Genomic DNA, 25,228 nt, shown 5'->3' on the forward strand with positions numbered 1-25,228 from the left:
GTAAGAAACAAGCAGGTAGAGAAAGGGGGAGAGGTAGAAAGATAGTGAGACCAGCAGAAAGGGGGGGGGCTGTTGGACGGAGAGACAGAGTGAGGGTGAGAAACAGGCAGGGAAAGGGAAAGAGAAAGAGAAGAGAGTTAAAGAGAGAAAGGGTGAGAGACAGGTATAAAGAAAGAGGGAGAGACTGGCAGAGAGGGAGACATGCAAGGCGGAGAGACAGAGAGGGGCGGTGTTTGCCTGGGTTCATCACGTGACCCACAGGTACAAATTGACAGCGCGCGTTTACCTCGCTGCGGTAGCGGTGGAGAGTTAGAGAAAGAAAAAAGAAAGAAAAAGAAAGAAAAAGAGAAAGAAAGAAAATAAAGACAGACAGGAGGACTGAGAGTAGTATTCCCGGGTGAAAGTGTAGGTCCTGCAGTCCGCAGTGCTCTGAGAGCGGAGTTAAAGTTGTACATTGGAGCCGTACAGTTCAGTGAGAGTGAGCGGTGATGAGCGAGCTGGAAAAGATGGCGGTGTACGGTAACGGTTATGAGGAGGATGAGTATATGATGCAGGAGGATGAGTGGGACAGAGACCTGCTGCTGGACCCGGCGTGGGAAAAACAACAACGCAAGGTAACAACTGCACCAAGCCATGAATATTATTCTACACACGGAGACACTGGAGTCTTAAACTTAGCCGCTGCGCAGAGTGGCCCTGATAATTTCCTCCAAATAGCTATATAATATAACTAAATATAAATCCCCTTACATTCCTATTCTTTCCTGTGTGTTTGTTTCATGTACTCAAATTCTACAAAATCTCTACGCCTTCAAACTTCTCCACATTCTCCAATATATTTAACTTCAACTCCAACAATGTCGATTCTCTGCTTCTCTCACTCTTCTAGGTTCTCCAACATTTTAAAAAGTTTATATTCTTCCTTTAAAATTTTGATTCTCCAACTTTCACATTCAAACTTGTCCCATTCATTAAGTTTTTCCAACACCTTTAACTTGTGTATCTCCATTAATTTCTTATATAATCTGGTCTCTTCTGTCTTTTTTCTGCACTTTAAAACTCTTGGTGTGTTTTAAAACACAAACTACTCCATCCTCTATAACTTAAACTCTCCAACTAATGCGTCTTCAGGATCTTCTCTCACCTGCCCTTGTCACTTTGCCACTACATAAAGGCTGCACACAGCACTTTAATAAAAAACATGCACGATGGAAAGTTTACAGGTATGACTGTTTGAGTGAGTGTAGGTGTGTGTGTGTATGTGATAGCATTTTTAATTTTTTCTTTTTTTTTTTTTGTACTGCTGTGAAATTTTGTCAATCTATGTGGACTGTGAGCTACTGTAGGCTAAACCAAATTCCTTGTATGTGTGTGAATATATATATATATATATATATATATATATATATATAATATTTTATGTTCGGAACGTAAACAGAGTAACAAAACACACTTTTTCATTTGGTTAACTCAGTTACAGAATACTACTGAGATTTTGGTAACATGAATTTAGCCTGAGGAGAAATATCAGAACTTTTATTCTCAGTTAGTTAACATAGGAGTGTCTGGATTTGAGGCTAAAGGCTAACAATAGCCTGATGGCTCTGTGAGACTGATACGTCTGGAATGCGGGACTGTCAACAGATGCTGCTAACGCATGACGACAGTCTTGGGATTAGAATGGATGCTGCAGCTAATTTTAACTGCACAGACCAAAAGCATATTGGTGGGTTAATCCTACGTCCTTGGTGAGGAATTCTTTTGTTTGCTGAAAAAGAAAGAAGCTAAAAGTGTCATGAAATTGCAGTTGTGAATTGCAGAGTAAACCCTCAATAGCCTCAAGCTGGAGTATGTTGGAAATTTACTTTTGAAATTACAAAATTACAATAAATAGGCATTGCTATTTTTAACATCAAATTGATATCTATGATTATATAATATTGTAATGTCTGTGTGTTCTCTTTCACAGACATATGAATAATAATACAAGGTTATATATATATATTTGTATTGCTAAGCGATAATTCAAATGTAATTGAAAAAAAAAATGCACAATTGTAATGAAAAATCACATTTTATAAAATTCAGAAGATGTTTCCTCACTATTTGTTTTTGTGCTGGAAAACAGTCTAATGTCAGTAAACAAGTGAAAAACAAAGTTGCTTGATCAGAAAGGCTAGGCTTACTCTCTCTTTCTCAGCTCTCAGTATGAAAAAAGACATAAAAAAAGACATCCCAACATTAAAAATCATGACAAGAGATGAAGATATTGCTTTATTTTTGCACTAGAGTTGGGTAATATTGACTTATGTTTGCTTTTTCAGATTGTTTAATTGTAAAAATCTTGAGTTACAAAAGTTTCAGTACTAATCCAAACAGTGAATAAAAACTTAGACAAGTCAAACTTGAGTCATATACAAACAACAAACATTTTTCTCCTCAAACACACTGTTCCACCTTAAAAGACAAGGAGCTGCTGAACGTAATCAGACCAAAGAGAAATGCAGTTCCTTTTAACGTTACCTTTGACAAGTATTAAATTGGGAAAAATGATATTCACTATAACAGATTTAGACCAATCAGAGACAGCAAAACCCTGTACTATCTACATAACAACATTCACAATTAAATGCCATTCTGCCACTCTACATACATATATCCTTTTTGTATAAAAGAAGCCAGGAACTTAATTTATAGAAAGTAAAGGCTATTTAATTAGTGCTGTGGTATTCACTGTATTATTAAAAAAAATCCTTCATCCTTGCTTGTATGGAAAAGCATAGTTTTATTTTTCAGGAATGCTCATGCCAAAAGCACTCTCCTATTTGCACACTGACCTTGAATAATGTAATTTTTCTTGCAGAAATCCAAATCATATTTTTAATAAGCTAAATTTGTATCATACTAATATGACCACGAGTTTTAGGGCCACGGCATTGAAAAAAAAAAACAAATAAAAAGTTTCTGAGAATAAAGTCTGAGAAAAATCTCGGAATAACTGAGTAAAACAAGTCTGTATAATTCTGAGAATGTAGTCAGAATATTTAGAGAAACACTGTGTGGGTTATTATTTATTATAATATGAAGACAGACAGACTCACAGTCTGTGAGCTGTGAGTGAGTTGTGAAAGAAGGAGTAAGAGAAGTGAACAGATTTATTTATTAAATGCATCCACACAGCATGAGGACTAACCCCCGTCAGTGCAGTCCGAGCCATAATGCGATGGAGCCTCGTGGACACGCCAGAGTTCCACTCGCTCTGGATCCATCATTTTCGTGATCATTAATTGTATCCTGTGAAGCTACATGTCATCTTCTGAATAAACTGGTACTTGCATGATTCAGGGTTTAAAAACTAATCACAATCTAGTCCTGATGTGGAAGAGAAATGCTTATTCCTGAAATCTACACCATAGTGTGACTTAAGCAACACACTGCATTCCGCAATTACACGGTGTGTCTGCCCCATTATACGTGCAGCGAATTATTCCAAGATTATTCTCAGAATTATTCAGAGATTATACTGAGTTTTTTCTCAGAATTATTTCAAGATTTTTCTCAGAATTCTGACTTTATTCTCTGGTTCTTATTTTTGTTTTTCAATGCCATGGCACTAAAACTCCATTGTATACTACACACGTCTCATAATTACACAATTCCAGCCAGAAAACTCAAGCCTGTCTGAGAAATGTATAGAAGTGGCTTCATTCTGATTATCTGTTTTGATATTAATCACTCCGCACCCCATTTCTTGCCTGAAAACACAAATTTAGGCTCTCCATAAAACTTTTTGGCTTTTGCCAGATTACGGTGACCAATCAGTCAGGAGCCATATTTTAAAAGGCTTCTTTAGATGTACAGTGGTAATAACCATTAGCAGAAATAATTTCATATACATTTAATTATCGCATAGACAAGCTGTTCCATAGTTAGGAAGTGACATGTTGCTAATTTATTATCATTTAACTTCTAAGTACCTGGGCTGGTCTAATTGTTTTAGGTCCAAAAACGACTTTATATTTAAAGGTCTAAAGGTTTAGAAGTGTTTATAAATATCAGTATTTCAGACGGCTTGAAAGGACTCATTTGAGTAGGGTGCAACTCAATTGAGGGAGGACTATTCTTGGCATTCGGATCTGACTCCTTACTCATGCTAACATGCCTGCTAAGAATTTAAGATTAGTTAAGAGCAGACCATCACCACCAGCAGTGGGGCATTCCGATCACGATTCAGCCAGAACCCTTTCATATCATACAAAAAATTCACTTAGGTCTAAGCTTATTGAGTATCTAGGACTAAATTATGTTCGTACAGTGGCAAGTTCATTTGAGATATTTTGTGGTGGTATGTGGCAGAAGTGTGAAGATTTTGTTTACGTCAGGCTAACAGGTAGAGTACAATGTTCAATTTAATTTTAAAGTATGAAGTCAACTTCTGCACATTTGGGTCTGTGTACCTTTCGTTAATTGGTTTTCCATTTCTAATCCTGCAATAGAAAAACAGAGAATGACCCATTTCCCTATTAAATTCCAATTTCAAAATAAATCCCATTGATTTAAGGAAAACAAGAGTTGTTCTACAACATAATGAAACTAAATACAACAAAATACGAAAAATGAATATGAACAAATATAAATTAAAAAAAGGTTTTTTTCATTCCTGCTTGTGACTAGATATAGAATGGGCTGCAGATTTAACCAGAACTGGATGTTTTTAATACTAATAGTGCCATATATTTTGAAACGGAGGAACTAATCAGCTGGTAGATTAAAGATGAGCATACTTGACCCATATCGTGATTTGATTAAAAAATACTGGGCAAGAATTGGGCAAGATATGCTGAGATTTCTATGCACATTGGGGACATGGGTGTCCGGAGAGGGTGTTCTAAATCTAACATAGCTCTAAGTATAGCATAACATAAATCTAAGTAACTTTTGCGAAACCACAGCAGAACGGTGGCGTTTATTTGACACACATTTTATCTTCCTGTTAGGTATATAATAGGTAACTAAGAATTGAAGTTATGTAATAACATAATGCCCAAACTCCTCCTCTCAGCTCTATATTTACCCCGCAAATTCACGTCATTTCCTTGTCGAACAAACTTGCTTCATTTAGTTCAGACGGATCTCGACTCGACTGCTTCACTACGTCAGCTCGCCCCTCCGTGCTGGGTCATTCCTGCTGATCCCCATATTCAGAGCCGTTTTCGGCCATTATCCAACCCACTGAGCCTCCTGTTTTAAAACTTGCTCCCACCTTCACCCCGTCTCCACCCTTTTCTCATATTCCTTTATCCACTGGGGGTCCGGCTTCATACACATTCATAAGCCACCCTGAACTCCTCCCCAAAGACTTCTGATTTCACCTCCCTGTTTCAGCCTCTACAGGCGTGGTCCGTACTTGCAAAATATCAAAGTATAGTGAACTAGGACCCCTCCTTTTTTTCATCTATACCACCTTTTTGGGCCCAGTTATTTGTTCTCATGGTTTCTCCTACTATTGCTTTGCAGATGATGCTCAGCTCTACCTGTCATTCCCGCCGGATGACTCTTCGATCTCAGCACGGATATCTCATTGCCTCTCAGATATATCCAAATGGATGACCATCTTCAACTTAATCTTTCTAAGACTGAACTACTGGTGGTTCCCGCAAAACAGTCGGTTCAACATAACTTCACCTTAACAATCGACTCGCTCACACTTTTTCTGGCGAGGGTTGCTAGGAAACTGGGAGTTATGTTCGTTGACCAGCTATCATTTACACATCAAGTGGCCTCTGTTGCCCGCTCCTGTCGCTTTTGCGCTTTACATCAGACAAATTAGACCGTTTCTAACGCAACATGCCACTCAACTCCTGGTGCAGGCTGTGGTCATCTCGCGTCTTGACTACTGCAATGCAGTGCTAACGGGCCTTCCAGCCTGTGCTATAAAACCATTAAAGATGATCCAGAATGCATCAGCACTTTTGGTCTTCAACAATCCAAAAAGGGCACATGTCACCCCACTGCTCATTGAGCTCCACTGGCTTCCGGTTGCTGCTCTCATCAAATATAAAGCCTGCACAATCGCTTACAAGGTGATGACAGAGCAGGCACCCTACTACCTGCATTTGCTCCTAAAGGCCTATATCCCACCTCGGCCACTGCGCTCTTTCACTGAACATCGCCTTGCTTTACCCAACATCCACACTAAGCAATCCAGACTGTTCTCTTCCATAGTTCCCAGATGGTGGAACAAGCTGCCTACCTCCACCAGAGTCCCTTGCCATTTTTAAGAAACTCCTAAAAACTGAGCTCTTTAGAGAACAAATTCTCAGTTGAGACGTGATTTCTTTAAATTTTGCTTGTGTGGGTTTGGAAATTTCAAATTGCAGAAGTTTAGATAAACAAATAATTTGCTTAATTTATAATTATATTATAATCGAAGATCCAGTGCAGTCCATACCTTCTTCACACACCAACTGTGAAATAAGTCATTATGAACATTTTTATAGTATTTTATGATAACTGTTTTTACATAGAACATTTTGTACATGGCATGCTGTTAGGCTTAAGCTATTTTTGCCAGCTCTTCTGTCCTTATCTCAGTATATCCCTCTAGTTGCCTGTCAACTAACAGCAGCCAAACTACCCCCACATCTCTAAACCAGCACACTCTCCAGGCATGAAAGAAATTCTTTCCCATCAGATCAGCCACAGCTAACTTTTACATATCCCTCCAACCCCCACCACCTGAAGCTTTCATTCCCCGGTTTTCTTATCAAGCAGATCCAGTGGAGTGGGCTAAATTTACCCCCTTACCTCCAAAGGAATGCACTCGGGATTGGAGCATGGTGATTTGATTCATCCAGCAATGACTTCACTGGGTCCAGAACTGCTTCAGTGGTTTTAAGAACAGGCTCCAATATGTCCACATGTCTAACACCACTCAGAACATCATTCCATTTTCTTGCAGTTTTGCAATGAGAAATGTTAACGCTAGTAGTAATGTACTAGCCAAGAGATTTTCATTATTTTTCAGGTTTTCCTTGATTATAAAGATTTTTTTTCCACAACAGCCCTGCAAAAAACAACAACAAAACATCTATTTATTATAATACAGTTAATCTACATATTCAATTTTTAAAAACCTTTAAAATTATATAATGTAAGCCTAAATAAAGTAAATAATTGCTGGCTAACAGACAATGTAAACTTGCATGTTCCTAGATTTTGTCAACAATATCTTAGTCATCAGTCAAAAGAGACTACTAGTGATTGACAGCCAGTGCGATCTCCTCTTACCTTTATGTTTTTATTAGAGTATGACCAGGACTAGGATTTGCTGTGGAGAAATGACATCAGCGGCTGGATGGTTTGAGAGGTTTCCATACCCTCATACATTTCAAACAGCTAACACTATCTGTCAACTACAAAAGAAAGGCATTAACATGTCCCCTCTGCTAAATAATTATACATAGAAGAGCATAAAGCCCAACAACTCTGGACTGTAGAACAGTCTCACTGTGTTCTCTTGAGGAATCGAGCACCATAAAATACATTTGGAATAAGTTCAAGTGGCATTTTTGATGCAAAGCCAATCAAACAACGTCATTCTGTGATCTCACTAATGTTTCCATAACTGTGGGTTTTTAAATGACCTTTTCTCCCACTTCCCAGACGTTTACTGCTTGGTGTAACTCCCATCTGCGAAAAGCTGGCACTCAGATTGAGAACATCGAGGATGACTTCAGAAATGGCCTCAAACTCATGCTATTGCTCGAGGTTATCTCAGGTACAGAAACACACAAACCTTAGACCTGACATGTTCTGAATGATGACTAACCATGTGTTTTACATCATCGGGATTTGTGGAAAATACAGCCCATTCACCCTGCAACAGTTTTTCCCTTTCAGTTTCAACAGTTATTTCTGGATAGGGCTCAAGTGTTTAGGTGTTTTCACTGAAATTTGTGGTTGCCATATTTTTTTCTGAATTATTATTTTCTTTCTGATTTTTTTTCCTCTCAAACAGGAGAGAGGTTACCTAAGCCAGACAGAGGTAAAATGCGATTCCACAAAATAGCCAACGTCAACAAAGCTCTTGACTTTATCACCAGCAAAGGAGTTAAGTTAGTTTCCATTGGAGCTGAAGGTATGAGTTCAGATTATCACTGGTTTTTTGTAAAAAAAAAGAAAAAAAGAAATATATATGTCAAAGAAGAACAGATTATTTATTTATTTATTATTATAATATTATTTTGAGTGTTGGAATCATTCAGGTATTTTATTTGCCTTTGTCTTATCTGTAGAAATTGTGGATGGGAATGTTAAGATGACTCTTGGAATGATCTGGACTATCATCCTCCGATTTGCAATTCAAGACATCTCTGTGGAAGGTACAAAACTAATAATATGTAAACCAGTGATAATTATCCTATATGATGATCTATTATTCTACAGACCGAGAGCGGTAGTGTGAGGCATATTGCTTAATTTTGCTTACGTTTCTATGACATATCACGCATCATTAAACATTTTACATTTACAATTTTTTTTGTTGTTTTAAACAGAAAGTGTTAAGAAATATATGTCCATGCACCATTTTGTATTTTATGTTTATAATTTTTCATTAATTAACTAATAAAAGCCTTATTCCATAAATTTTATTGAAATACTGCAATAAATGTTAGTTTGTTAAGTATTGTCTCTTACATAAATTTAGCAGAATTACAGTAAAGAATTTTGCTCTCCTGTGGGGGAAAAAATAAAAAACTAGATTAACTTAAAGCTGTCTTGAAGTGTGACCTGACTCACAGAGTTTGGTGGTGCCAGAGGTAAGAATGTAATCTTCATATGTAATGTTGTTCAACTTGTGAAACCACATCAGTGCACTTCATTAGCGAGGTGATTTTAGGCGGATGTATTTTACACTAATGAAAATGCATATGCTACATTGTTGTCTGTCTAATGTTGTTCAGCCATTTAATGAATGTGTGTGCGAGGCTTGTTGGGGTGAGAGGATTTATAAGGAATTATCTTGGAAAAGAGAGCATTTCTTTGGCTCTTTAACTTGGAATTAATAAAAAAGATTTTCTAAACTGATTCTTGGATTAGTGTTCATCTGTATTTGTAATTGTAATTGTATCTGTATCTGTAATTGTATATGTGAGCCTGCATATAGCAAATAGGAAAATCTTTTCTTTAACCTCTGTAATGTTTGGTACCTGGTCACAGTGGTAGACAGATATAGAAATATGTATTAACCTTTATGGCCACAAAGCCAGTCAATCTGAAGTAAATATTAGTGATCAGAATATTCGTAAAGGGAATTAATAGGAAACAAAGATGAGTTACAAGACCAAAGGCCATTGAGGTGTTTTGTATCTAATATCTAGAGGAAAAATGCAATTTGTATGATTTTATGAACTTATATGATTTTAGAAACCTCGGCTAAAGAAGGCCTTCTGTTGTGGTGCCAGAGAAAGACCGCCCCATACAGGAACGTCAATGTACAAAACTTCCATGTCAGGTGAGGCTAATTTAGCAAATGTTTTCACCTGTAATATATCTTGATAATTTTAAAGCTGTAGCTAATATATTACTCCTGCATAAAAAAATAGATTAGAAGATATCTCTACCATTTTGGTACTTTATTACTTCATTTGAATTTGACCATGAACTTAATGTTCCTTGTGTGGTGAAGCTGGAAGGATGGCCTAGCGTTCTGCGCCCTCATACACAGACACAGGCCTGACCTCATCGACTACGCCAAGCTCAACAAGGTCTCTCGTGTGACTCCCATTTTATTAACATCACTGAAAAATTTCATAATTTGTAGTATTGCATCATCACCTCACAACCTTTGTAGTAAGAGGTTAACGTGGCTTGTTGTGTCATACATTCTTCCTGTTTTAAGTTTATATACACTAACCACTGATGCTCATTCACCTATCACTTCTACCTAGCCTATGTAACAGTACGTTATGCTGAATTTAATGAACTCTAATCTGTATGTTTGTGCTCACCCTTTGTTTTCTTTGCAAGCATTTGCTGGTGTTAGTCATTTGTGTTCTGAAGACAGCTGTGAGGATGGGCAATCCTGTTGCACTTTTAGCAGGGTTTACAAAATTTTAGAAGACACCACCTACATATGTATGTGTGTATGTGTATATAGATATAGATTATTTGGGGTTACATGATGGCAAGTTCCATGGCAATTTTAAATGCACTGGATTGCCCAACAGGTTTTATGTAAAAAGTGGGGCATATGCACTCTCATATTGGGAATGACTATTAATCCCTAATATTTTAAGGTCATTATTAACATTGACTGATCTATAGCAATGGCTATACATACTCAGTTAGTGTAGTACAGTTACAGTTAGTTAATGTAATATATTTCCTAGTAGCAGAGCTACATCAGCCATAAAATTAAAGCCATATTGGTGGACTTTGTAGTTTGACAATTAGACTGTAGTCCATTTTTTTCTCTGCGTACTCTGCCCCCTTTCATATGATATAGATGTACTGCTGAACTTTTTAAACACTGTTCCAACTTACTGTCCAATCTACTAGACCCACTTTATTGGTCCACTTTGAAGATGTAAACTCAGAGATCTCATCTTTTGTTGCACAGTTGTGCTAATCACCCTCTATTCTTTGATCAGTGGTCACAGGACACTGCCCACAGGACGCAGTTGGCTGGATATTTTTGGTTGTTTGGCTGCTGGCATAGTCTATTCTTAGCCCAACAATTACACTGAGGGGTCTCACTGAGGCGTTTAAATACTCCAGCAGCACTGCTGTGTCTGATCGTCACTTATCAGCACAGCACACAGTAAAGAACTGGCCACCACCACGTCTGTGTCACTGCATTGCTGAGAATGTTCCACCAACCAGATAATGCCTGCTCTGTGGTGATCCTGTGGGGGTCCTGACCACTGAAGAACAGAGTGTGAATTGTGGTGAATTCAGACTGGATGTAAGTGAAAGTGTGGACATTGGTTAGGGATTTAATTAGACTGTTTAAAGTTTATTTAGAATGACCGGGTCAGTCGGTTTATAGGAGTGGACGGAATGGCATGGCGTGCCATGTACACACACAAACACACACACACACAGATCCCTTATCCCTAGGCAGCTGTTGTTCTTGGCTCCAGGTAAAGCTGGAATAGGGTAATCCTGCATTCTTTAGTTCTGGCTTGGTGCTCTTGGGATCAGGAAGCCCCTGGGCACTCTGGATCTGCTACAGCTGACCACTTCCCGCTTTGCTATTTACTGTCACACAGAGAACAATACATACTGACCCCAGTGCCCTCTCACTCATCAACATGGACACAGGTGCAGTCACTCAATATAGGAACAAGGCCTAGCTAGTAAGTGGAACAACTAAATAAAAAACATCAAGGAAAATCAAAAAACAATATATTTTGTATTTGTATTTGATTTTTTTTTACCCTGCAGGATGATGCTCTTGGTAATCTGAATCTGGCATTTGACATTGCTGAAAAGCATCTCGACATCCCGAAAATGCTGGATGCAGAAGGTGAGATTTGACTACATCTAAAATCAAATATCACCATTGTACATTTAATTAATGTTTCTTATTTGCTACAGGTAAAAGCAAGGACAAGGTGATCGTATCCCCACGTTCTTAGTTTTTTCATATTTATATATTTTCAATCCATCTATCCATTGTCCACCACTTATCCAGGTCTGGGTCACGGGGTAAGCATTCCGAGTAAAGAAACCGAGACCTCCCTCTCCTTAGCCACTTCTTTCTTCTGGAGGGAATTCCCAGTCCAGTTGAGACATATAATCTCTCTAGCGTGTTCTGGGTCTTCCCCGGGGCCTCCTCCCCATTGGACATTCCCAAAACACCTCACCAAGAAGTGGTGCAGGCATCCGAACCAGATGCCCGAACCACCTCAACTGGTTCCTATGGACGTGGAGGAGCAGCGGCTCCACTCCAAGACTCTCCTGGATGTCCGCACTCCTAACTCTATCTCTAAGGGAGAGTCCAGACACTGTGGAGGAAATATCTTAGCCCCTTGTTCTCGGAATCTCATTCTTTAGGTCACTACCCAAAGCCCATGACCATAGCTAAGGTTGGGATGTAGATTGAACTGTATATTGAGTTCACCACTTCACCACAACGGACCAGAGTCCGCATTACTGCAGACACCACACCAATCCGCCTGTCAATCTCCCGCTCCATCTTTCCCTTACTCGTGAACAAGATCCCGTGATACTTGAACTCCTCCACTTGAGGCAGGATCACAAATATTTACAAATATTTGAACAATCAAAACAAATCTTAAAGCAATTAATATATATGTATTTTTAATAGCCTTGCTCATTCCTAATAATGTAGGGTAAGATACTCACTCCTTTAAAGGAACACTAGGGAAGATTTGTTATCTGCTTCTGGGGCTCTCCCTAGTGTAATTAAATTTTACAGCAGTGAAGTTTATATATGTAGTGAAATTTAGGAGGGTACGTTAGATAACATTAGTGCAGTTTCTGCTGTGTTCAGCCCACAGTAGCAATGACAGAGGCTCTGTTCTCCCTATTACAGATGTGTGAAACCTCACAGTGATTTTGAAGCTGTAATTTTAAATTAAAAATATTATGTAGTATTTCTTTTATGAAATAATTTTACTTTGTTAAACATTGAACTGATCTCATGTCTCTTCTCTTTTTAAGACATTATAAACACTCCTAAACCTGATGAAAGAGCCATAATGACCTATGTGTCTTGCTTCTATCATGCTTTTGCTGGAGCAGAGCAGGTATAATACAGTGTGTGAACAGTGTGTACAAAGTGTGTGTATAGTATATACAGCCAAAACCTTCTTGTGCAGTGATATCTCTCTCTCTCATTCTCTCTCTCTCTCTCTCTCTCTCTCTCTCTCTCTCTCTCACCCACCAGGCTGAGACAGCTGCCAACAGGATCTCTAAAGTTTTGGGGGTAAATCAAGAGAATGAAAAACTAATGGAGGAGTATGAGAGACTAGCCAGTGAGGTACAATTTTTACTACTTCATTTTTATCTAGCCATTTTATGATTACATTCCCAATGCACATTTCATGATATGACTTCTATCCACATATCTTTCCATATCATTAGTTATGGCTTATCACTTAATATTAAATGTTTTTCTCGGTGTTGTTTAAATATTATTTCAAATAATGAGGAAAAACATATATACATTTATGTATTTTGACAGATCTCTGTTGAATGAGCTGAAACAGGAAGCTGAACAAAACTGCCAAACTTGTTTTTTCACCAAATCTTCCCTTGTTTTAAAAGGTTTTCCCCAAATTCAGTGCTGTTTTTACTCCAGACACTAAAAATAGTATTGATATATATAGCTAACCGTCCTGCAGGTCAGTGCTGCTACTGGTGAATGACTTGATTTAGTCTCCCTTCCCTAGTGAGGAAAAACTGCTTAATGATCCATCAGTAACTTAACAATCATGACATACTTCTTCTATATTCTTTTCTTCTCCAGCTGTTGGAGTGGATCCGGCGTACTACCCCATGGCTAGAGAACCGTGTGTCAGAGAAGACCATGGCACAGATGCAGCGTAAGCTGGAGGACTTTCGCGAGTACCGTCGTATGCACAAACCTCCAAAGGTGCAGGAGAAATGTCAGCTGGAGATTAACTTCAACACTTTGCAAACCAAACTCCGCATCAGCAACAGGCCTGCATTCATGCCCTCTGAAGGGAAGATGGTCTCGGTGAGACACACACACACACACACACACACACAAACACACAAAGTGTGTAAGCAAACTACAGTTGCAGTATACAAAAGTGTACAGGGGATGAAGTGTGTTTGTGTGTGTGTTTGTGTAGGATATAGCTAGTGCATGGCAGGGTCTGGAGCAGGCTGAGAAGGGTTTTGAGGAGTGGCTTCTGACAGAGATCCGCAGGCTTCAGAGACTTGACCATCTTGCTGAAAAATTCCGCCAAAAAGCCACCAGCCATGACACTTGGGCCTCAGGTGTGTAAAACACTTCCTCCTGGTGTTCTTGTTTGTATGTGCATAGGTGTTCATACAATTTTTGGGGACGATGCTTCAGTGGTCATGCATTCCCATGTGTATGTGGTAATAGGTAAAGAGGAGATTTTGATCCGAAAAGACTATGAATCAGCCTCACTGATGGAGGTCCGAGCATTGCTGCGGAAACATGAAGCGTTTGAGAGTGACCTGTCAGCTCATCAGGACAGAGTAGAGCAAATTGCCGCCATCGCACAGGAACTTAAGTATGACATTTATTTCTATATTTCATCTGCTGACCAAGAGTTTCTTCAGAGTTTGTTGTTTTATTGAAAGCATCACAAAATACTAGGTCAAATAAAAGTCGTTTTCTGCTGTAAACTTGTGTTACAATGTATAGGATGTCTTTTACAAACTTTAAATAATTGTGTTAAGTCAAAATCAAAATCCATATACACAAAATTTAGCTTAGAGTTACCATGCTATTTAAAATTCTGTAGCGTGGCTGTTAATCATGTTATGCCACAAATATGTATTATATTGCCTTAATACAGACAGAATTAAAACATTTTAACTACTCCTGCACAAGGGATCTTGTGGCCTGTATGATCTTAGCGAATGCTGGTCAAAAAAGACCAAACAGCCATCTCATATTTCAAATCAGACGACTTAAGGTGGAAGGCAGACTCTGTTTACATTTGAAATGAAACGTTTTCTGCTTACAACACAGCAACTACTGACTCAATATTTTGCCAGGAAAAAAGTCCCAACACCTGTCCTGGACTGACATTGTTAGCCATAACAAAAAAAGACTTTGTGCATATGTATTGTAGATTTGTATCTAATTCTCTGCCCTTCTGCTTAACTTGCTTAATAATTTCATATTTCCCTCTCTAACACACACACACACACACACTGTGCTTACATGCATTCTCAGTGGTCTGTGTCACCAGTATTCTATTTTAACTAACATTATCTCCTGTAAGCCTGTGTATGTATGTGTATTTGGCAGTGGGGTTATAAATGGGTGAGCATGAGTGTGTCTGTGTATGTATGTGTGTGTTTTGGAGTGAGTGATAGACACATAAGTGAAAGATAAGCTGTAACCTTTCTGACTCTCCATTCCGTTGCTGCAGGGTTCAGCACTTGTCCTATCTCTCAGTCAGAGGCTAATCTCTCTCACTGCTCAAGCCAAATGAAAAGCTGAGATTGTGCAGGGCAACATAGAAAACAGAGGACCATCGTCAATGAGATATAAAAATATATACATTATGTAAAATGATAATCCACTGACCATACAGAAGCACTTTGTTGTTTTATAATTACAGACTGTAGTCCATCTGTTCCTCTGCATACTTTGTTTGCCTCCTTTCATTTTGTCCTACAGCGGTCAGGTCCTCCACAGAGCTGGTATGATTCGAGTAGTGGATTATTCTCAGCGCTGCAATGACACTGATGTGATGGTGGCCTGTTAATGTGTTTTGTGCTGGTGGATTAGACCCAGCAGTGCCACTGGAGTTTTAGTGTCACTTCTGGACTTAGGGTAGTCCACCAACCAAAAATATCCAGCCAGCAGCTTCCTGTGAACATCGTCCAGTGACCACTCATAATGGACTAGAGGACGGTTAACACAAAATATGCAGCAACAGATGAGCTACTCTCTCTGACTTTACATCTAAAAGGTGGACCTATGAGGTTGGTGTCTAACAGAGTGGAGAGTGAGTGAACACTGTTTAAACACCCCAGCTGCACTAATGTGCCTGATCCACTTGTACCAGCACAACACACAATAACACCACCACTATGTCAGTGTCACTGCAGTACTGAGAATGATCCACCACTCAAGTTATACCTGCTCTGTGGGAGCCTTGACCATTAAAGAACAAGGTGAAATGGGACAAACAAAGTATGTGGAGCAACAGATCTTTAGAGCAGTTCTCAGTGGAGCTTGATGCTGAAGTATTGTATGACTGAGACAGACTGAAAAGTAATAGCCATGTCATCCAACCATACTCTCAGAATTCATTAATTCATTCATTATCTGTAACCGCTTATTCAATTCAGGGTTGCGGTGGGTCCAGAGCCTACCTGGAATCATTGAGTGCAAGGCGGGAATACACCCTGGAGGGGGCGCCAGTCCTTCACAGGGCAGCACACACACACATTCATTCACACCTACTTTTTTTCACACTTTTGAGTTGCCAATCCACCTACCAACGTGTGTTTTTGGACTGTGGGAGGAAACCGGAGCACCCGGAGGAAACCCATGTGGACACGGGGAGAACACACCAACTCCTCACAGACAGTCACCCGGAGCGGGAATCGAACCCACAACCTCCAGGTCCCTGGACCTGTGTGACTCCGACACACCTGCTGCGCCACCGTGCCGCCCTAAAACTCTCAGCAGTATCACATGACTTCTGTAGACACACCCACAATTTGACTAGGCACACCAGGCCAGAGAGTGACCTCTACTCACAAAATTGTAATTAGATTTTTCTTAATGCTTTAAATATAATGAGAAGATTAAATTATTCCAAATTATGTTTTCAAAGCATTTCACTCATCTCTTGGCTAGTGTATTGGTCAAACAAGTATCCAAATTAAGTAAATGTATAGACTTAATTTATAATTTGATTAAAAGTCTAGTGAGTTTCTTATCTGTTGTCTTTCCTGTGCTCTGTCTTATCTGTTTTGCACTCAGTGTCACCTAAATTTTTTAATGCGGGTGACACATTCATGCAGTAGGACAAATGGAACAAAAGAAAAAATGGAGCACCTGCAAATGAGGTCATTATGTCCAACACCTACTATTGTCTACAGCAGTATTTAGGCATCTAGCTATTTTGCCTTGAGCAGGAGGTCTATTCTCTTTATTGACGGAGCACCAAACCTTATCTACAGGATGTGTTGAATTTGATGTCAAATGTGGCTTAATGTCTCGACAGACATGTTTCAACATCTACTGTAAAGCTTTCACCTAAAAGTATAAGCTGAAGTGTATAAGAAAAGGACAAACTATGAGTTAATATAATTGTTTGTAGAAGAAAAGTTGAGTGAAAATTGTGGGTTTTATTTGGAATGTTTTATGTATGTGTTTGTTTGCCAGTGAGTTAGATTATCATGATGTGGCAGCAGTGAATCAGAGATGTCAGAGTATCTGTGATGTTTGGGATCAGCTCGGCACACTCACCCAGAAACGCAGAGAGACACTGGAGGTATGTTTGTGTGCGTGATATATATCAAACTAAAACCTTATTTTTTTTATTTCTTTTTTTGCCTGAGGTCTGATTAACAGACTGAAACACTACTTTTAAATTCAACACGAATGTGTCGGGTGAATCTGTTGTGTTATCCTCACCCACTAAAATGGAAGTTTGTGTGTGTGTTGCTAGAGGACAGAAAAGTTACTGGAGACAGTGGAACAGCTTTTCCTGGAATATGCCAAGAGATCAGCTCCCTTCAACAGCTGGCTGGAGGGAGCCATGGAGGACCTGCAGGACATGTTCATAGTACACACCATTGAGGAGGTCCAGGTATGCATGCACACAGTCACACACACACACACACACACACATATAAGCACATAGTCAAAATGATAAATTATGCAATAATTGTTGTAATTTGAATTATATAATATTAAATGTAATATATTTGTGTAATATAAATACAGTAATATTAACTGAAGAAAGAAGAAAACACATTTATTTATTTTCTATGCCAGAAATATGTGTAATTGTATTTGCCAGGGTTCTCTTCATACCTAAGGACAAATCTGAGCTAAGATAAAATTGGCTATTGTCAGAATCCTTGTGAACACTGTGAGTTTTAAGAAGAAATTTGTTTTTGGGAACAGTAGATAAATGTGGCCCTTTTTTATTCCCCAAAACGTATGAGGAATTTTTAAATGTTACTTATATTACAAGTGATTATAAGTTTGTTTCTCTTCTCTTCTTTGTCTCACTCTGTGAATAGAGTCTGATGGCAGCTCATGAGCAGTTTAAGTCTACTCTGCCAGAGGCGGATGCAGAAAGGCAGGCCATTCTGGGCATCCAGCAGGAAGTGCAAAAAATCTTCCATAGTTATGGTATCCATGGCAACCTTACCAACCCCTACAGCACCATCAGCACGGAGGAGATTCTAAACAAGTGGGACAAGGTGGGATAAACACACTGTTATAATCACACAGTTCATGCTAGAAAAGTAGAGATTCTTCCGGGATGTAATATCATATAACAGCTTTGTCATAAGTCATGGTCTCTGACTCTGATTTATTACTGAATTATAAGTATTTTATCATATTTTAATACATATATAAAAAAAACTGTACAATATTTATCTGTACCAGAGACATTATAAATAGGGAGATTGGTCACTGGTTGAAATATAAATGGGACCTTTCATAACACTCAAAATGGCATGGATCCTTGGTATGGATAAAATTATGCCCTTCAACAAAAAGAGAAAATCAGTTTGCTGGTCATGCCTTGATGAGCTAAGGGGTTTGAAGTGCCAGTGGGTAAAGGCCCCCTCGATGTTGTGATCTGCAAAGAAAAAAATGATGTTTTGTGTGCATTGTTGAGCCAAAAGCTAAAGACTTTTCAAACTTTTGTCACATTTTATAAGAAATTTAAATGATGGCCTCCAGTTTTGCTCTTTGTCAATTCAAAGATAGAGCAGCCTTGTCTTGTGTCTGTTATTAACTGCCTGTAGGGGTTGCAAAATGGCCACCCAGTGAACAGTGCATATAATGTTTTTTTGTCGATATAAATTCAAACCATTAGACTTTATAAATTCAGTTGAAAGAGATAGATTGATAATACTATAATATAGTGTTTTCCTCATTACTATATTTATTTATTTAATATAGCTTTATTTCATTAGGTCATTTCTAAATATTGTTTTGATTATCTGTGTGTGTTAAGGTGAAGAAACTGGTCCCTCAGAGAGATAGCGCACTGCAGGAGGAGTTAGCTCGGCAGCATGGTAATGAGAGGCTGCGGCGACAATTTGCTGCTCAGGCAAATATCATTGGACCCTGGATCCAGACCAGAATGGAGGTGTGCAGGGAGTGGTGGGTGGGGTGGGTGTGGGATTTACCTCCTTTCTGAATATTTCAATATGAACCCTCTGAAATTGTTGCTGATGTGCTATACGTGTTGCATGTTGTGAAAAGCTTTCTGAGAGTATTTATAAAACAATAATATAATCCTGATAACAATTTATTATTAAATTAATTTAATATTATTTATTTGCTGAGAGTGAGGAGATTGTTTTGTTCTCCTTGTGTCCGCGTGGGTTACCTCCAGGTACTCTGGTTTCCTCCCACAGTCCAAAAACACACGTTGGTAGGATCGGCTACTCAAAAGTGTCCTTAGGTGTGAGTGTGAGTGTGTGTCACCCTGCGAAGGACTGGCGCCCCCTCCAGTGATTCCGTGTAGGCTCTGTGACCCTGAACTAGATAAGCGGTTACAGACAATGAATGAATGAATAATTGCTGAGAACAGATTTAAAAAGAAAATAACACAAAAAAAACCTACAAAATGCTGTTGCATTTCCTCTGGTTCATAAACAACTCAGACCTCCTTTAGTCATTTTAATGTTTTTGAAATACTACAGTTGGTGTGTATTTATTAATTTTAATGGGAGAAAAAACATGAAAATGCATGTAGATTAAGCTAGAGTAAAGTTTCTGTGGCCTGGAAATTCATACCGGTTATCCAGTGTTACTTACACACACACACACACACACACACACACACACACACACACACACACACAAGACCATATATACAGTGCGTGTGAGAGTGAGCTTGGTTCCTTGCACCCACCCAAACAGACCAGTTAGTGAACCGGTACAATACAACACTGAGAACACACAAGTCGAAGCTAAGATTCCCAAAACATGTTCTGAACATTCATTTATTAATTGTCTGCAATTGCTTATCCAATTCAGTGTTGTGGTGGGTCAGGAGCCTATCCAGAATCAGTGGGTGACAGGTGGGAACATGCTCTAAACATACGATAAGATAATATTGAGTCATCACTGGATACTGTGATGTTCTCCCCGTGTCCGCGTGGGTTTCCTCCGGGTGCTCCGGTTTCCTCCCACAGTCCAAAAACACACGTTGCAGGTGGATTGGCGACTCGAAAAGTGTCCGTAGGTGTGAGTGTGTGAGTGAATGTGTGTGTGTCTGTGTTGCCCTGTGAAGGACTGGCGCCCCCTCCAGGGTGTATTCCCGCCTTGCGCCAGATGATTCCAGGTAGGCTCTGGACCCCCGCGACCCTAAATTGGATAAGCGGTTACAGATAATGGATGGATGGATGGATGGATACTGTGACAGTGCAAGATCCTGCAAAGACAATTGGATATTCCTTATCACACAAGTCGATTCATGAGTGAGAAATAACCATCGGGCTGAAGAATTTCTGTAAAGTTCACCGAATCACATGGCCTTAAAGTGGCTTTAAATATGCCAATTCAGTTATTTGAAGAATGTTGACATATTGCATAATATGTATTTTCAAATGCATTTCCTGTTGGTGTGTTATTAAGTTTTCTGCCATTAAAGTTTTCTGATAGAAGCTGCCCTTTCCTGACAAATATGCTACAAAATACACCAGAACACAACAATCCTGTGATAACAGGCAGAAAAATTGTAAAATAGGTTTGAGATTAAAAAAAGTATAATGGACAATGACTGGTGTTTGTTTGATGTGACAGGAGATTGGGCGCTGCTCTCTGGAGATTGGTGGGACTTTAGAGGATCAGATGACCCAGCTGAAGCAGTATGAGCATGTGATTGTCAGTTACAAACCCAATATTGACAAGCTGGAGGGAGACCACCAGCTCATTCAGGAGTCTCTCATATTTGACAACAAACACACAAACTACACCATGGAGGTAGACACAGCTAGACACTTACACATTCATCACACATTCAAATTATATTATATTATAACTTGTTCCTCTCTCTTTCATCCCTACATCTTTCCAGCACATCCGTGTTGGTTGGGAGTTGCTCCTTACGACCATCGCTCGCACCATAAACGACATTGAGACTCAAATTCTTACCCGCGACGCTAAAGGCATCAGTCAGCAGCAAATGAATGAGTTCCGCTCCTCTTTCAACCACTTTGATCGGGTACTGGTCTCAGATCAGACTTTAGGCATTGCATATAACCTGAAATAACTGTTATCAGGCTAGCCTTATGTTTATGTAGATGTTTAATAATTCATTTCTTTTTTGTTTCCCCTGTTTGGCTGCATGTGTTGTTGTGTCTTTACCCATTTCTGGATTCCCTCCACCCTTTTGCCTTTTGACCTGGATGTTGCAGAAGAAGAACGGAGCAATGGACACTGATGATTTTAGAGCCTGTCTTATTTCTATGGGCTACGACCTGGTAAGGCGTTAACAATTTGTCTCAGCACAAAACCCTTCTATGTCTGTATAATTCAAGTCGGCCTTTATCTTATATGCATTAGTTAATGGAGTTCTTTGAGGTAGCCTTAACGGGAAATAATTTTGTGTGTGTCAGGGTGAGGTGGAGTTTGCCCGGATCATGCTGCTGGTTGACCCGAATGGATCAGGAGTTGTAACCTTCCAGTCTTTCATTGACTTCATGACTAGAGAAACTGCAGACACAGACACAGCTGAGCAGGTCATTGCTTCCTTCAGGATTCTTGCTGCAGACAAGGTGCGTGTCATTAAAATTGCTGAAATTACTTACTTCCATGTACACAAACTCTCAAAAAGTTGGAATCTATTTTATAAATAATAATTTTTAATACAGCAGGACTCCAAAATCATATGCCAATTTAGGGCCCAGCTGAGTGAAGCGATATTGTACAACCACAGCTCAACAATTTTAGCCAGAGACAAATCACCATTAGTGATTTAAGATTTTCAGATAACTGGACACATGTCTTTTAATTAAATTAGCAAAACATTAGACATTGATATGTCTGAATGACAAAATAATAGCCACGCCACCACTCTTATAGACATGGGATGGATATATCACAGCAATAGAGAACTGAACTGAAAAACTGCAACTGTTAAACTAGAATTATTGGAGAAATAAAGTAAAACATTAAATGTTTAAAATTAATATGAAATCATATTTAGATCTATAACATCAGGGAGGTCTCTGTAGGTCTTGACACTATACTGCATGTAAAAAGCATGACTGAGTCATGTACTGCAGTCAGATCTGTAGATCTTGGCTGAAATTTAAAAGGTTGAAGTTTGAATTTCTGACTGATTGTTTTTTTCTTCCTTTCTCCAGCCATATATCTTGATTGATGAACTGAGGAGAGAGTTGCCTCGTGACCAGGCTGAGTACTGTATCTCCAGAATGCCTCCGTACAGTGGCCCAGGATCTGTCCCAGGGGCCCTGGACTACACTGCCTTCTCCACTGCCCTCTATGGAGAGAGTGACCTTTAAAATGTCCACTGCTTGAAACTGACACATGAATGACACTACAAAAGCATCTAATGCACACAAGAAATTAAATCATGTAAAAAAATTATAAAAAATATATTTTGCAGATTGCAAAACGTCATCGTAGCTTATTGAATTGAAGAAATGAAACTGTAAGGGTTTAAGGAGGATTTATCTTCAGATACATTTGGAATAAAATGTCCAAAGATGTCACACATAGAGACACTGAATTAATTCTAATAGATGAGGTTAGATTAGGTGTTTTCAACAGATAGACACCAAAAATTAATTTACTTAGTACCACAGCAAATTTAACATGAGTCAATGAAAAATATACTGCTCAATTTCCACATACGGATTACTATATTTCAACAGTTTTAGTAGATTCACATAGATACCAGAGCAGAATGTGTGTGTGTATGCTTGTAAAAAAAATGTTGGGACAGTATGTGAAATAATGAAAACAGAGATCCATGATTATTAACATTGAATGTCAATTCTAAATTCCAGAATGCATAAATTCTAATGACAGTATGTAGAGTGTGAAATATATTTTAAAAAAATGTCATTTCGTGTTCTCCCCGTGTCCGCGTGGGTTTCCTCCCACACGTTGGTAGGTGGATTGGCTACTCAAATGTGTTCATAAGTGTGAGTGTGTGTTGCTCTGTGAAGGACTGGCGCCCCCTCCAGGGTGTGTTCCTTCTGTGCGCTCAGTGATTCTGGACCCACCGCGACCCTGAGCTGGATAAGTGAATACAGACAATATATGAACGAATGAATTTTTCATTTTCCATACTGTCCAGTTTTCCATCTGTTTTAAGATTAAGGTTTGCTTTCCCACTCAGCCCAAACTCATACATGGTTTACATGTGCTGACAAAAACAAATCTCATGAATTTTTGAAAGAGAATTTGATCATGATTTTGTTTATAATAACTCAATAAAATACATTATTTAGGCAGCTGTTAGTTTCACTAGTTCACTGTGGTGTATATGGAAAACATTTACAGCTGGACACCATTTGACAGTGTGAAATAAAACATGAAAGACTACAGTCGTGTTCAGAAGTCCATAAATTCACCTAGATATGATTTTATTTTATTGTCAGTTTTACAGAAACCTACTCCATTCTTATTTCAGTGAAATTGCACTGGAAAATATCTTTGTCTACAAGAAAATCAGAACCTTAGAAAAAGAAACGAGACAAATGAAAGTTGTTTTTAAGTGCTTATAAACTAGCATATCAAATATCAACAAGCATATCAAAATTAAATAAAGAGAATCAACAGAGCTTTTGTTTCTTGAATGACAAGATTTTCTTTGGCATCAGTGTGCACATAGGTAATTTTATTTACATCAGTTTTGGATTAAAACCTATCTTTAAAAATGCTACCTTTACAAAATAAGTCAATAAACATTCTTTTTGTTTTCCTCAGTGACTCCACTAGCACAGCTTTACCATATGCATACATGTTTTGCAGAAATACTGTAGGCCAGGTCAGTGATATTTGAAATAAAAAACAGCTTTTGTCATCAAATAAACAGTTTGCTCTGAGCTGATGCTGCATACGTTTTTATTGTCTGACTCTGCTCTGTTGGAGCCCTGCTGATGACTTCATTAGAGCTGGATATCACAGGTGGACTGGAGAATCCCAGTGAACAAAATGAAGAAGAGCACAAATACCACCTCCTGGTTTTTAAGACACTGCCTCTGAAAGATACCATCAGTTATAAACATCTTCCAATTAATTTACATAGCATTCAGTTTTTCATATTTTGCAGTTTGTGACCTAGAGGGCCTCTCCTTCAAATAAATAAATAGTTCAATAAATAGTAGTGTATTTTGCACATGTTTGCTATCGGTGGTGAGATGTGATATTGAACTTCATGCAGTCCTTAGGAAGGGGTTGTTAATCAGCTCATTAGTTGAAACTGGTATGTTGAGGAATCTCTATGTTGACATGTGTGTGATGGAATGAGGAAAAAATACAACATGCAGGACAGGCACAGGACCAGGAGAAGAGAACCACTGCTGAATGCATGAGAAATGTAGTAATACTATTTCTCCACCAGAAAAATGAAATGAAAATGGGAAAGTGAACACATTGAAAACACATTGAAATAGTAAATTTCTTAACACATCAAATATTTATAATATAATTACGATCGATATATATATGTATATATATATATATATATATATATATATATATATATATAGTGCACAACCCAAAACATGGATGATTAAGTTTGTTGTGGAAGAACATACCTCATCCCAAAAGCAAACACCATTGGGATGAATTAGAGTGAAAACTCTAAGCCAGGCCTTTTCATCCAACATCAGTGTCTGATCTCCCAAATGCCCTTCTGGAAAAAAAAGGTAAAAAATTCCCATAAACACACCTAAACCTTGTGGAAAACCTTCCCAGAAGAGTTGAAGATGTTACAGCTGCAAAGTCTGGGCTGACATCATATTAGACCTTATGGATTAAGAATGGGATATTGCTCAAGTTCATATGTGTGTGAACGCAGACAAGCAAATAGGCTACTTTTAGCAATATAGTGTTCATATGTATATAAAACTGCAGTACAGTGTTTCAGAGTGTTTGTTGATGTTTTCAGTAACTATATGAAAACTATGAAACAGACCTGATAAATGAGCTGTTTTCAGACCTGCCATGAGACCATTCTTGTGAGAGTCAACAGAGTGACAGAAGTCTTTGCACAGTATGCAGCCCTGGATAACGGGTAGTGACTGCAGTTTGGGAAAGTTTTCACTAACACACACA

General features: G+C 38.7%; 1 protein-coding gene and 1 pseudogene across 5 annotated transcripts; both read left to right on the forward strand.

Annotated features, from left to right (window-relative positions):
• The first annotated feature begins 457 nt into the window (after positions 1-457).
• Positions 458-23,931, forward strand: actn2b (actinin, alpha 2b). Of its 5 annotated transcripts, none has more exons than XM_066671811.1 (21): positions 458-614; positions 7,666-7,780; positions 8,021-8,140; positions 8,298-8,384; positions 9,430-9,517; positions 9,692-9,770; positions 11,452-11,533; positions 12,694-12,779; positions 12,920-13,012; positions 13,502-13,732; positions 13,851-13,998; positions 14,078-14,261; positions 17,105-17,213; positions 17,391-17,531; positions 17,971-18,153; positions 18,921-19,055; positions 20,720-20,899; positions 20,994-21,140; positions 21,334-21,399; positions 21,535-21,693; positions 22,285-23,931. In XM_066671811.1, the coding sequence occupies exons 1-21, from the start codon at positions 489-491 to the stop codon at positions 22,441-22,443; spliced, it is 2,718 nt and encodes a 905-aa protein (XP_066527908.1). In that variant the 5' UTR covers positions 458-488; the 3' UTR covers positions 22,444-23,931. The 5 variants fall into 5 exon arrangements, with proteins under 5 accessions (XP_066527908.1, XP_066527916.1, XP_066527926.1 ...); XM_066671819.1 differs by having other exon boundaries at positions 14,111-14,261; XM_066671829.1 differs by lacking the exon at positions 21,334-21,399 and having other exon boundaries at positions 14,111-14,261.
• Positions 4,867-6,281, forward strand: LOC136702271 (uncharacterized; annotated as a pseudogene).
• Positions 23,932-25,228: the final 1,297 nt, after the last annotated feature.

This window comes from Hoplias malabaricus, chromosome 1, assembly GCF_029633855.1.
Source record: "Hoplias malabaricus isolate fHopMal1 chromosome 1, fHopMal1.hap1, whole genome shotgun sequence".
Taxonomy (NCBI): domain Eukaryota; kingdom Metazoa; phylum Chordata; class Actinopteri; order Characiformes; family Erythrinidae; genus Hoplias; species Hoplias malabaricus.

Bases quoted from the DNA above. Each gene is read 5' to 3' on its own strand.
- actn2b (XM_066671811.1), top strand. From the start codon at position 489: ATGAGCGAGCTGGAAAAGATGGCGGTGTACGGTAACGGTTATGAGGAG. The intron at 615-7,665 runs GTAACAACTGCA...CCCACTTCCCAG, and splicing joins GGGAAAAACAACAACGCAAG to ACGTTTACTGCTTGGTGTAA. The intron at 20,900-20,993 runs GTAGACACAGCT...ACATCTTTCCAG, and splicing joins ACACAAACTACACCATGGAG to CACATCCGTGTTGGTTGGGA.